This window comes from Coffea eugenioides, chromosome 7, assembly GCF_003713205.1.
Source record: "Coffea eugenioides isolate CCC68of chromosome 7, Ceug_1.0, whole genome shotgun sequence".
NCBI lineage: Eukaryota > Viridiplantae > Streptophyta > Magnoliopsida > Gentianales > Rubiaceae > Coffea > Coffea eugenioides.
This window is the reverse complement of record NC_040041.1, coordinates 928,454-942,043: the sequence shown is the minus strand read 5'-3', so window position 1 is coordinate 942,043 and position 13,590 is coordinate 928,454. Positions and strand designations below refer to the sequence as shown.

General features: G+C 36.2%; 2 protein-coding genes across 2 annotated transcripts; one reads left to right on the top strand and one right to left on the bottom strand.

The window, feature by feature from the left end:
* Positions 1-100: 100 nt before the first annotated feature.
* On the top strand, positions 101-1,427 carry LOC113777913 (transcription factor RAX3-like). Its single transcript, XM_027323145.1, has 3 exons — positions 101-236; positions 411-540; positions 668-1,427. Exons 1-3 carry the CDS (start codon positions 101-103, stop codon positions 1,425-1,427), a joined length of 1,026 nt encoding a protein of 341 aa, XP_027178946.1.
* Positions 1,428-6,536: 5,109 nt separating this feature from the next.
* LOC113778074 (branched-chain amino acid aminotransferase 2, chloroplastic) lies at positions 6,537-11,613 on the bottom strand. The gene is made up of 10 exons (XM_027323335.1): positions 11,327-11,613; positions 11,071-11,150; positions 10,388-10,565; positions 9,969-10,145; positions 9,753-9,884; positions 8,938-9,036; positions 8,628-8,744; positions 8,334-8,429; positions 7,856-7,968; positions 6,537-6,908 (listed from the first exon to the last, which is right to left on the bottom strand). Exons 1-10 carry the CDS (start codon positions 11,459-11,461, stop codon positions 6,791-6,793), a joined length of 1,245 nt encoding a protein of 414 aa, XP_027179136.1. The 5' UTR covers positions 11,462-11,613; the 3' UTR covers positions 6,537-6,790.
* Between the last annotated feature and the right edge of the window lie 1,977 nt (positions 11,614-13,590).

Genomic DNA, 13,590 nt, shown 5'->3' with positions numbered 1-13,590 from the left:
TTACTTAAAAACGTACAGCTGCAACCATCACCAATAGTGGGAAGCTTTGCAACAAAAGATCGTCAGAGCACATAATAATTTCTCTAGCGTAAAACTGAATATGGGTAGAGCTCCTTGCTGTGACAAAGCCAACGTCAAGAGAGGACCGTGGTCGCCAGAAGAAGATGCAAAACTCAAAGCCTACATCGAACAGTACGGCACTGGCGGCAACTGGATTGCCTTGCCACAGAAAATAGGTAATTGTGCTAATACTTTTTGAGTTTTGACTAATTCGTGCTCTCACTTTCCTTTTTCTTTTTAACAGAATAAAATGATTAAGAAAGAAAAAAGTAAATTGATAACACGGGCCTAATTCTAAACTGATAATGTTTTTGAGCTGAGCTAAAAAATGAGTTGGTGGCATGTTATAGGTCTAAGGAGATGTGGGAAGAGTTGTCGGCTCAGATGGTTGAATTATCTGCGGCCAAATATCAAGCATGGTGGATTTTCAGAGGAAGAGGATAGCATCATTTGCAGCCTCTATATGAATATCGGAAGCAGGTAATTTAACTTAACCAACAACCATTAAAAATATAGGGCTCGTCGTGATCTCCATATACTTTTCCTTCGCAATGTTTTTCTCATAAACTCAGAGATTGAAAGTGTCAAATTTATTGCGATCTTCAAGGTGGTCTATTATCGCGGCACAGTTGCCTGGAAGGACAGACAATGATATCAAGAACTACTGGAATACAAAGCTGAAGAAAAAGTTGCTCGGCAAGCAACGTAAGGATCAAAGGACTCGGGCAGCCAGCTCTCTCAAGCAAGAAATGAATAGGAAAAAAGAGAATTTCATGACTACAGAAGCCATACATGTGCTACACTCTCATCAGCTGCAGCAACCACTGGCCTTTCCTGCAGTTATTCCACAGCAACAAGCACATGATGTGGAGGACCAGGCGGTCATCATAGCAGGAAAGTTGTCTGCCGATGATCAACAAGCAAATGGGAACAGCTTTAACAATCACAACAGTTTATACTCTTGTGACATTTCCTTTGGTGAAGGACAGGCATGTGAAAATCCCCTCAGCATGGCTTCATGCTCACAACAGTGTTCGCCAAGCAGCTATTATCCCATTCACGGGGTAATTGCAAACAGCAACATTCCATGCTATAGCAGCTTCCCTTTTCATGAGCTTAATGGGATGGAATACATTAATAATTTCCATCAGTCGGATACTTTACAAAGTTTTTCGGGAACGGATACGGTTAATAGAAGCACAATCACCGGCACTTCACCTGAAAGTACAAGCTGGGGAGATACAAACTCTCTTGTTTATTCTCCTATCGTATCCTGCTACGAAATCTGCCAACAACCTATCCAGCAAAGCTGCACACTTGAAAAATCCAGCTACTTCAGGATGCAACAAGAAACTGTACTTCAATAATAACAAAAAAATATATTTATCTTGGCCACAGTCAAAGAGGAGGGGCTAGTGTTCCAGCATAATTCCCCTCTGAACTTGGATTCGTTAATTTTGTATTGCTTTATAACTTTGATATTGACTCAGCACGTAGAGAGACTCTTCATTGCTGCTAGAAATATGCACTTGTTTATTCTCTTCCATTTTTACCATTTATGTTCGGAATTAGACTTCCAGTTGATGGATAGATGCTGAATTAATACACTCCTCTCATACCTTTACCATTTACGTTTGGAATTACATTTGTTTGTTCTCTACATTATTAGGGCGGGTGAAAGTATATGCATCTTTCACAGAACACCTCAGAATCATCCATGAAAAGGCAGCACTGATTGTTGAAGTTAGAAAGGTGCTTACAGTTTTTTGGCTACAAGTCAATGGCTTTAGCATGTAGGGTATCCAGAACTGGCGGCAAGCTCTTAGTGCTTTCTTGATTACTGTTTTTAAATAAGAAGAGCTGTTGCAGCACTTAGCACAACACCATATGATGTTAGTGGAATTAATAAAATTAAATTGCATGGAAATGACGAATCAGGGCTGATTTGTCGGCTGTAATGGTATCACATCAAGGAAGCCTATCCATATCGAGTATTTGTTCCATATTTTCCCCTTTTGGATTTTTGCCATTTGGCATAATGGTTTTTATCGATACTAATAGCCACTTTTGAGTTTTATACGTTAATTTCAAACAAATTGTATCTTCCTATTTTGGACTACGGCTAGTGTATAGATTTCACACAGTCGAAAAGAAACTTTTTTATTTTGTGCAACAAATTCAATACTCCATTCTATCCATGCCAAGATAAGATAAACTATATATCCCCAACTCAAACATTATCCCATGGTTAGTCTTACTGGTGTGCATATGATTGTTAATTGAGTAACACATGACATAATCAGTGGTATCGAATACATATATACATATATACATATACATATATATATATATAAAGAGAGAGTAAATAATTAAGATACGTTTATCAATCCTTATATGCACTTTTTTTAATTTTGTTTAAACAGAAGAAAGGTGAAATTTAAGAAACTCAATGAACATAAGGGAATTAAAAAACTCAGAACCTCTACGTTCTGAGATTTCAATATTAACCACTAGACATTCTCGTACATACTTGAATCACTCTATACATGTACAATTAGCATAAACCTTGAGACCCTGGACCATTATACAGTACATATCTTGAAAATGAAATCATGAGCTCCAAAGACCATTTACTCAACTCCTTCGACTAAAAGTTCTTGTATGTAAGGCTTTGTCCTTGTGTCTCAAGTTTCGAGGGATATGTTCACAAATTTCGTTAGATTTAATGTAAAGTTGGAGGCAAATTAATGCCGTATAATACAACGATATAGGATGTACATAAAAGAGCCCAAAAAATAGATGATAATTGTCTCAATTTTAGTGACGAGTATTGGTGATATAAACTACATTAATTTTTCTTTTCTGCTTTCTTTTGTGCTCATCTAGTTATTTATATATTTCCCGATGAAGAATTATTAGTTGGGGAGCCAAAATGCACCTTTTCTATGCTTAATTCAGTTTGATCTGGTAAAAAGAATTCTAGAAACATGTTGTTTCAGAAAAGTGCAGGCTTGGCTATGGAATACCAGACAACCAGTAACCTCATCGGAAATTAATTAGGGTAACGAAGTAACTCAACCACTAATAATAAAGGAAAATTTTGGTTTCACGATATTTAAGAACAAGATATTTGACATTAATAGATCAAGAAAAATAAACTAGAAAGAGATGAAACAGGGGTTGTGGGACACAGTGAGGAACATACACATCGAGTGGCATCAATATGAGTAGAATATGAAGTCAAAAAAGCAGATAAAGGGGCTGTGGCACAAAGCTTAAAAAAGGTTGACCATTTCATCATGAATTGGCTATTAATTCTAGCATGATAGTCTTCTAAGTTTTGAGTTACTAATATTCTAATCCAATGCAAAGAAATAACTCAAAACAATGAAAATGGATCCATCTCTATCTTAAGAAGAAGTGTACTTGTTCTTGCTATTCAAAATGTGTTGTGTACTTTGATCATTGACGCTGATAGATACCGGAAACGAATCATTTTTGTACAGGACTCCAACGTCGGCACGACTCAAAATGTCAAAACTGGCACTGTTATTATTATTATTATTATTACTATTTATTTTAAGCATAGCACTTTCGTCAGTTTTCCCTGATCATGAAAAACCATACTCAGCAATTTTTTTTCCCTTCTTTTTGAGAAAGGGTCAGTAGTTTGTCGATCGATTTCAATGATATCTAGCTAAGCTGTGTTCTATAATTAATCACGTGATGGTGGCACTGAGGCAGCCATGGAATTAAGGCCGACCAAAATCACTCCCAATACATGTAAATAGAAACAGATAAAATTTAACCAAAATTGACGTCAAATCATTGCCAAAATCTTTGTCGACCAAATGAGCAGCTAGTTAAGGTCGGCTGCTCATAAGTCATGTGGGTCTTTGGCTAATAATAATAACAATAATAATAAAGGGTTTTGGTTGCCAGTCAAGCTGAGAAAAAACTAGCTAATTAATTAATCTTTTTTTTTTTTTGGACAAAGATGGTGGTTGGGAACGTGGCACATCCTGCCTGGTGCTGATGCTTGTGACATGCTCACTTGTTTTTTTGGACAAAGATGGTGGTTCTTTCCTCTTGCAATCACTCGCTTACGTTTTTCATTTTTTCTTTCAGTCGGTGTGCTTCTCCAGTTGACTGCAGTGGATAAATTACTTCCTGAATCATGAGAAAAAGCTGCCTGAAATCCGTTGGCAATCAAGCAGGAACATTTGCATTAAAGGTTCACCAGTTTCCTACTCTTTGACGGCCTTTAAAGTGCTTCTCTTGACAACACAAATGAAAGCAAATTGGCCCTGCGATAATAAATAGATACAGGGAAAATAAAATTCGTCTCCTGAAAAATGTAAAACCAATTTCTTGTTTGGAGTTCTGAACTCTGTCCCCATCAACGTAATTATTCCCAGCCTTTGCAGGCATTGCCGCACACATTCAACCAACCCTTTTGGGTTCAAGGGAGCTTTGATTTATAGAAATCTAGAAGGGCTGTTACCAAATACGGTAAGAAGCACATTTATACAACTAGCCACCTTAAGAGTTCCATACTCTTCGTTTATATATATATATATAATTAATGCAACAATATCTCAAATAACCCTCTGCTTTCTTACAAAAATCATGAGTCCATGGAATAACGGATAATTAGTATGTTGATGTTCACCTAATAATAATAATAATAATAAAGTGTATAAAAATAGAGACAGAGTTTTTTTTTTTTTTTTGTAATTCAAGTACAAAAGCGGAAGGGAAAAGGGGAAAAATGGATGTTTGAGTATCGAATCAGGACATTATGATTATGTAGTTAATGCTCCTCTCAACTGAGTTGGATCTTCGGAATTGGTTTCTAATCCTACATTAGTGCAACTGGGCTGGCACAAAATATAGGATATAGAACCCCGGGTGGCTCACTTCTACCGACCAGTGACTACTGAGAATGTCGAAGATGGTGTACTGTTCATGTCATTTGGTTTCGGAAAAACATGTAAAATTTGAAGATGCAAAGGAAAGACTGATGAGATTGAAGTGGAGGAGATTAGAAGACGAGAGCACTAAAATTCCCGCGTATGGAGCACAATATTAAAGAATGAAGGGAAATGGAACTATTAACATGAAATGACTAACGAGTGTCTTTAAAATAGTTTTATGTATTATTTTTTTTCTAATTCGGGAAAGTATCTAAATGTAGAAGAAAAATAAATATGAATGTGTGTATTTAGATAGCAAATTAAGTGTTGTAATGAGTAGGCTGATTGAAAAAAAACCCAAACTGAAAAAATAAGCATCAAATTTATCCCCGTGATTGAGGCATTAAGATGGTGACAACCACTCCAAACATCACTTTCTCCCATATCTTTACTCCTTTATACCAAATCAAAAAGTATAATATGCTATTGGATAAAAGATCCTTTTTTATAAATATATATATATATTTATTTGGACCAAATTCGAAGAGTCATACCCAGGTCTTTATATTACATGACCTCCTCACACGAGTTTTCCTGACGGAACTAAGACAGGAAAACAGGGAGAGGAGAATTTATATATATATATATATATATATATATATATAAATGTGTATTGGGATCTTTTTTGTCCCCCACAAACCAAATTCCTACCAAATTTAAAATAAATCTCCACAAATAACGTAATATAACTTTCCTGGAGGATGGCAAAGCAGGTTGTAATTTGGTCACTGTCAAATCAACAGTACAGTCATAGCAAGTTGGATTGGTTATTAGTACTAAACTACCCACTAATTATTGTTTAATTCTCTCAAGCTACTAGTCATTTGGCTTTCGTAGCGAGTAATTAAATGACAAACTTATTGGAATTTGTTTCCGGTTATTTGTAAAGAAAGTATGAACAACTTGGGATTATTTTCCTAATGGTTTTGTAGGTTTTTCAAATTACTACTCAAATTTGGTTACTAGTAACCAACCAAGTGACAACTAATCTAGTAAATTTTCAATGTTACCAGTAACTTTCCTCAGCTTTACTAATAATTTAGGCTATTAGTAGTCTTCCAAATCACAACTGGTAACTAAGCTTTGACTGCTAATAACCCTTTTTTTTAAACTTTTAATTGAGTACGATTTCAGCATGGCCCTTTCGGCATATTTTCTAACGCCTCCTTTTTTTTGTTTCAATGCGACGATGCCTGCTAATCCTGCTTTTTTTTTTTTTTGACAAGAGGCCTCGAGTAATCCTCTCCATTAACTTTACCGGGTCCGGGGCCTCTACAGATGCAGGGCCAACCAGCCCCCGCGTTGAATGGCCCAAGATCGCACAGGAACGAATTTTGAAATCAGTGACCCAGATCAAGACGGGCCCCTCCAGCCTGATCATGGGCCAATCACCTGGACCAGCCCCTCACCCAAGTTTGCCTCTCGAGGATTTGTAGCCTTCGCCGCAATTGACAAACAAAAATACACGGAAGCCAGCATGAGGGGCCGAAAAGCAAAGAATTTAACAATCCTTCTTGGTAACCAGTATTGTATTTTGTTAAAAGCTGATGACTAAAATGCAGTATTTTCACAGTAACTTCCTTCAGCATTATCCAACATAAAGGAACACTATCTGGATTCTATATTACACACTGAAATTCGTCTTTAAACAAAGATATGTGAAAGCTAGTTCATAAGTTTTCACAATCAAAAATGTAGACTAAGATTATCTTTACCATGAACAGTATCCTTGAGCAAAAATCACTAACCAAGGGTTACTTAAGCTCAACGATCCAATCCATTTTATCCTCCGAGATTCCCATCTGCAAACTTGTTAGAGCAGAATACAATTGTTGCGCAACACGACCAACACCATCTGCTCCGTAGGTCACCCTGCACAGTAAAGTATGGAGGTGCCTTAGGGAACACAAATATTTTGAAGTCCACTTGGGAGTAAAGTAGTGGAATAATGAAAGGACGGGAAAAATAACATCTCCTGCTCACAAAAATTATCGACAAATGGGGCGATATGTAGCACGTGCTAAATGACTAAAAACAGGATAATAGACAATGGGAATGCTACTGGTAGAAAAGAAGTGAGTGATAGCGGACAAAATGAGTAACCTCCTAAAATGCCCCTTTCCAATCATACCCTCATTTTGTCATCCTACCAGACCACTCCTATTTTAGTTCTCAGCACCATCTCCCTACTATGTCTCTCAAATCGCATACTTAAAGATATGAACACATGCATAATCATAAATAAATACTTGAGAAAATCGTCATGAAGTAACATCTTTGAAGTGAAAAACAAAGGTAAAACAATTTCTCATGGATTTATGCATTGTGGCAAGCTTAGTGGTGATGATGCTTTGCCCGTACAGAGCATATTAAAAACTGTTCAAGTGAAGATAATTGGGTTTGCAACAGGGTTTGCTTAATCCTTGATTGTGAGGGTTTGGTGCAAGGCTTGTATTGTTGGTGATGAGAAAAATGTAACTACTGTTTTTTTCCAGCTATTCATGGCACAATACAGGTGCATTATCATGAAAGAGGAACAAGAATTTGGGAGGATCACACAATCAAGAAGTGGAAAATAAGGTAGGAAGAGAGTCTAGGGTGTTGTTTTAGCTTTTCAAAGTAGAGGCTGATAGTGGTTAGAAAGAGGAAGGCAGATAACTCGCCATGAATGCAGCAATGGTTTTGCAATTGAATTTTCTGCCTTTGCCTTTCTCTGAAGATGTGGATGTTGACCATAGCAGAACGTATAATTAGTACGGTAACGCACAGACGAAGGTACATGTGAACCACAAAAACTATTAAGTAACACCGATAGTTACCTTTTACCCTGATAAGTTATGCTTCCAACAGGAGACACGACAACCGCTGTTCCTGTGCAGAATACTTCATCTGCATCAAGCAATTCATCCACACTGACTGACCGTTCCTCAACCTACATATATTAGCAAATAAGCTTTCAATAGCTTACAGCAGCTGTATTGAAAATCCACGAGTCTATCAGCAGCAAATAACTCCAGCTCAGCAAGGGACATCAATGGGAAATTATGGAAAGAAATAAACAGGAACTAGTGTTGTTTTCGATAAAAAAGAAACCGCAACAAAATGTTTTGTCATACTCGTTTCTATCAAGCTATAGTTTTAACGCTTGGGAAATGTTCTAATGTTTTTATTAGCTGTAGATCAAGCTGGAATATGAGTATAATGTCAAATCACTGACTAATCAGACTCATGAATCGGCTTGATCTGCAAATTGCAGAAAAAAGCTAGCATAATAGTCTCCACAGTGCCAGAGGTTACCTGGAAGCCTTGGCTAAGAGCAACATCAAGTATGCTCTTTCGTGTAATGCCAGGTAGGATAGTTCCTTTTATTGCAGGAGTTGTAATGACATTTCCCTATAGGAAGAGAATTTGAATAGCATCAATATGTATCACTAAAAAAGGTTCCTTGGTAAAAGGTTCAAATATTATCCTGGTCATGTAATTAAATAATTGTTACGTGTTTTTTGGAAATGTACAAAACCGGTTCTATTTGTCCCATCATGAATCAAGAAAGGCCACAAGGTAATATGCATCTGACCATGAACAGTGTACCTTCACAAGAAAAACATTGCAAGAGGAGACCTCTTCTAGATATCTCTTATGAACGCTGTCAAGGTAGAGAACATCAGAATAGCCTTTGGCTTTTGCAGCACTCTGGGCCTTTAGGACCTACAAATTGCAAGCCAGAAGATCTTAAAGGTTTTAGCAATTTCTAGGCTAATCAAACACACAACATCGTGATCCACTCTTTTAGTGAAAAGGAAGAATGTGGTTCTACAGGTAATACAGCTTGCTGCTATCAAAATTACACCTTATTGACAGAATGAATAACAAAAATACCAGAACCAGGAGAGTAGCTTACCGCAGCATAATTCCCGATAGTCTTGACACCTCCAGTACCGCCTGGAGTTGCACGATGCATGTCAGTCTCAACTATCAAGTTTATTGGTGCCAAACCTTCCTGGGAATAAATTAAACGTAAAACCATAGGGAGGTTAACAAATCCACCAATAAAAAAAGTTAACACAGACCTCAACTAGGATATTTGCAAACACAAGTAAATAGAAATAGACTGTTATAATTTGATTACCTGAAAAGCAAATTTAAATCATTCTTGAGACAAAAGACTACCATGGTAGATCAGTTAACTGGCGTAATATAGTCAAGTTGACTAACATAATATGAAAAGCTGGCTTTTGTTTCCAATCTGTCCTATTAGTTCGCCATCCAACCCACTATCCATTTAGAAACCATATTCTTGTAACTTTTTGATTACCCTACATTCATGTTACTTGTATCTACCTATTATTATTGCCTTTTTAGAAGTGAATATTATGTAGTTCTCAAAAGATATCATCAGCTTTCCAATTACAACTAATTCTGCATTGAGATGTTTAAGAAAAAATCCATCTTGACATTCACATTCTTCTTTGTTACACTATACTATAGTCATGTTTTGTCTCAGTTACTTAAAAGTGAGTCCCACAAATATTGCATTTTTTTGCCTATATTATAGGTATAGTGATCAACAAATTGTTCGATATCATTCAAGAGCTTCTGGTTACTTCTCCCTGCCAGTCTCAGCAGAAACTTCCAGGGATGTCAGCTTGAAAGCAATATAAAGTGCCAAAAATCACCATAGCAAATGCATAATAGCCAACGGACAAAAACTAATACCTTAAAATAGTTGCCTACAGGTGATACATATATTAGAAATGTATACTCTGGAGCTGGTGCCAGACCAAGAACAGCGCCACTCCCCATCAGCAATGGTCTGATGTACAAGGAACCTTTACCTGGTGGAGGAATCTGGAAAGAGGCGGAGCAACAAGCAAAGAATTAACATGAGAGACACAAGAGCTAGCCATGGAGAAAGGTTACATGCCACATTACCCATCTTTTATTAGCCAAAACAGTGACTTTTACAGCTTCCACAAACTGTTCAACAGTTGGTGAAGGCATGCACATACGTTCTGCACCCATCCGCAACCGCAAAGCATTCTCCTCAGGACGGAAAAGTAAAATTTTGCCATCATGTTTTCTATAAGCCTTTAGACCTTCAAATAAACCCTACAAACAAATTACAATAAAACATCCTCTATACGCTTCAAAGCATGTGAACAAAACAACCAGATCTTGAACAAAGAACAAAGTCTATAAACTGTCTAAAAATTTAAAAGGAAAATGAAAAACACGCTAGGCACTGTTTACGCTACAGAAAAACTATGGAATTAAACAAAAAACAGTAGTAGACATTATAAAGTTATATTAAACTCGTTCATGCAACAACGATAAAGCTCTTAAAGGATTACCTGTCCGTAGTTTAAGATACCAGCTGATGGGCTCAACTCAATGTTCCCAAAACGCTGCAATTCGCCTTTTGTAAAGTTTTCACCTTGAGAACATTTCATGACATACATATAATCAGTAGACATGAAGCCAAAGCCGAGGTTGTCCCAGTCGATGTCAGCTAATTCAGTGGTCACATTGCTGTAATTGAAAAAATTCAACTTCACTAAAATTGATTTTTCAGCACTCAAAATGAAAGTGTATGAATGAAGGTTCACTTGTAAGATGTTATCACAGACTAAACCTCAACAAAAGCAAGGAAAAATCTCCTGATCATCATTCACGCATCACATATTTTATTTTTAATTTCAATCATCCAAACACTCTCTCACTAGCTTATCAACTCGTACTTCTGGATCGCAGTGATGGTGTGCTCAAAATCAGATTTAACATCCATTCCATCTCAATAATCAAAAGCCAAACATTCTGATGAAGGAGTAGGATTCTAATGTTATCGGTCCGCAAAACTTCACATCTGCTTCTCGATGGGCTTTAATTGTAGAAATATTGAATCTTTAAAAGTAAGGAATGACATGCAGTAAGAAACAAATTGTGTCTTGCCAAAGTTTCTAGGTCCAACTTAACAGCACATCTTGAAGATTAAGCAGCACAACTAATTCTGACCAAAAAAAAAGGAACAGCGTACCTTGTGGGAGAGGCCACGCGCGAAGTAGTACCATTATTGTTACTGGTAGTACGCAATGCAAAATGTGATTGCTTTTGCAGCTGCATTTCATAATAAATATACTATCAATTAGTCAAAACTCCCATGCAAAAACAAGCAAAAAAAAACTAGCATAGCATAAATAAAGGGGGCAAACCCAAGAAAGGGCAAAAAATCTGCATCGATTAATTACAGGGGGTTCATTTTGATTAGAAAGACAATGCTCTGATGATGATACCTTGAGAGGTAGGGAGAAAAGGTGTGTTTTTTCAGTGAAGAAAGGAGGGAGAAGCTTAAGAGCGCTTCTTGATGGCCCCAATAGTTGATTTGGGGGAATTGGGTGAAGCCCTGCAAAAACTGCGCAGTTTTCCATTTCCTTCCCACTCCCTCGCTCTCTTTCCTTCGATTCTCTCTCTCTCTCTGGTTTTCTTGGGTCGTCCTTGACCAAAATGCTGCTCGGGAGATGGAGGCTTATAGTACCAATTTGTCTACAGGGCAGTAATAAATAAGTACTTTGGTATAGTTATCAGTATGGTCGTGTCGTGGGTTCGAATCAGTATAGTAATAAAAGACGTAATTTGGTTGTCACGTATGAGATCTTTTGTCAGTTTTATTTAGGGTATTTGGTTTCCGTTTCAGGTTCATTAGCTTCTTTTTCCTTCCTTTGGCCTGCGTCGTTGCCGCCGGCGGCCGTGTTATATTTTATTTAATCAAAGTCATCCAGTCGTCTTAACTCTTAACACATTGTACACAAGAAAAACTCTTAACACGTTAATTGGGGACTGTTTGGCTTTGCCTACTGCATGGGTGGTGGAATCCCTATCATGGAACTTCCGTCTACTTAACAATCACCTCTTTTATTCTTGACACGTTTTTTACTCGATTTTTTTTATTTTTTATTTCATATAATCACATTATAAAAATTATTACAGTAATTATTTTACATAATAATTCAAATAATCTCCTATCCGAACACTCCCTGTTTACATACCAAAACACTCCTACTATCAAAACCATATTAGGTGCGTTTATATTGCCTTCTCATATTCGATGAAGAAAACAACATTTATTTTAAGTTCAGAAATAAGAAATACTATAGCACTACTTCTTGAGTTGATTAATAAAGCAGCTGTGATAATATAGAAAAATAATTTTCTAGACTTCAAATAGGTTTTACACTAATCTCGCATCATCTCCTACTTAAACTTGTCAATCGAGCCTAATGAATCGGCTTTTCATGTGCTCGAGTTCGGCTTATTTAATTTGTAACATTTTCGAGTTTCGGGTTATGAGTTTCGAGTTAATAAATATGAAACTCATACTCGACTCATAATATTTGGATTGTGAATCTTATTCGGATTTAGTCCAAACTCACTTATTACTCCTTAATTTTCTTAATATAATTACTATAACTATTAAGTTGTAAAACTAATTTAGCATTTACAAAATTACAACATTAAAATTAAACATGAACAAGTAATAGTTTTTAAAAAGCATATAAACCAAAAAAATTTCAACAATATTTATATCTAATTCATTTAAAATACATGAAAATAGTAACAAAACATGCGATCATAAGCCAATATATTTTCAAAGATTGGAATTTCTTTATAGCCTTGTGATTTGAATCCAAACATGCGTGATGATTTGTTTTTCTAGACCCAAAAGAAATTGACCAATATTATTCCAACACAAAAATTTACTCAACTGATAAGAAAAGTTAGAGATTCAGTTATACATTACTAATATTGGCTCTCAAAAAAGCTAGTAGAAAAGTCTTCAGATGTATTTTTGTGTTTTGTAATTTATATGTATTTAGTATTTAGTAATAATATATTTGAATATATAATTATATATAATATATATAAATATTATATATATAAGTAATTAAAGAGCCGGACTTATATCGGATTTGAGTTTAATGAGGCTCAAACTCGACTCATATTTAATTCAAGCCTAATTTTTAAATTCAAACTCGGACCGACTCACTAAAAAATCGAGGTCATTGGGCTTTTTCTCAGGCCGCATAAATCGAGCTCGAACTGGTTCGATTCCATTGATAGTCCTACTCCTACTCTCTTGAAAGAAAGACAAAATGGACTAGTTAAAAAAGTAATGGCAGTTTTTTTCCTTCCTACAAGATTAGTTAAAGAATAGTAGGTGTTTGGTTATCTTTTTGAACTCCCAAGAGCAAAAAGGCATTTAAAAATCATGTAACAAGAAAATGACGTCATTTTATGTGGAAATTTTTTTTGCCCTGACAAACTAGGGGAAAGATCAAGTCCACTCTTTTTGTAAGTCAAACATCAATCGGCCAAACAGCCGCCCACTGCTCTCCCACTTCTGAGTGATCTAAATTACTGGGAAAAAAATTTACTAAACTTTCTTTTTTGGCCGGTGAACTTGATCGTTTTGTTGTTATTATTACTTAGTTGTATCTCAACTTTATATCTTTTTCCGCTAGTATCTTTATATCTTCTTCATTATGCTTTCTCAGTGCGA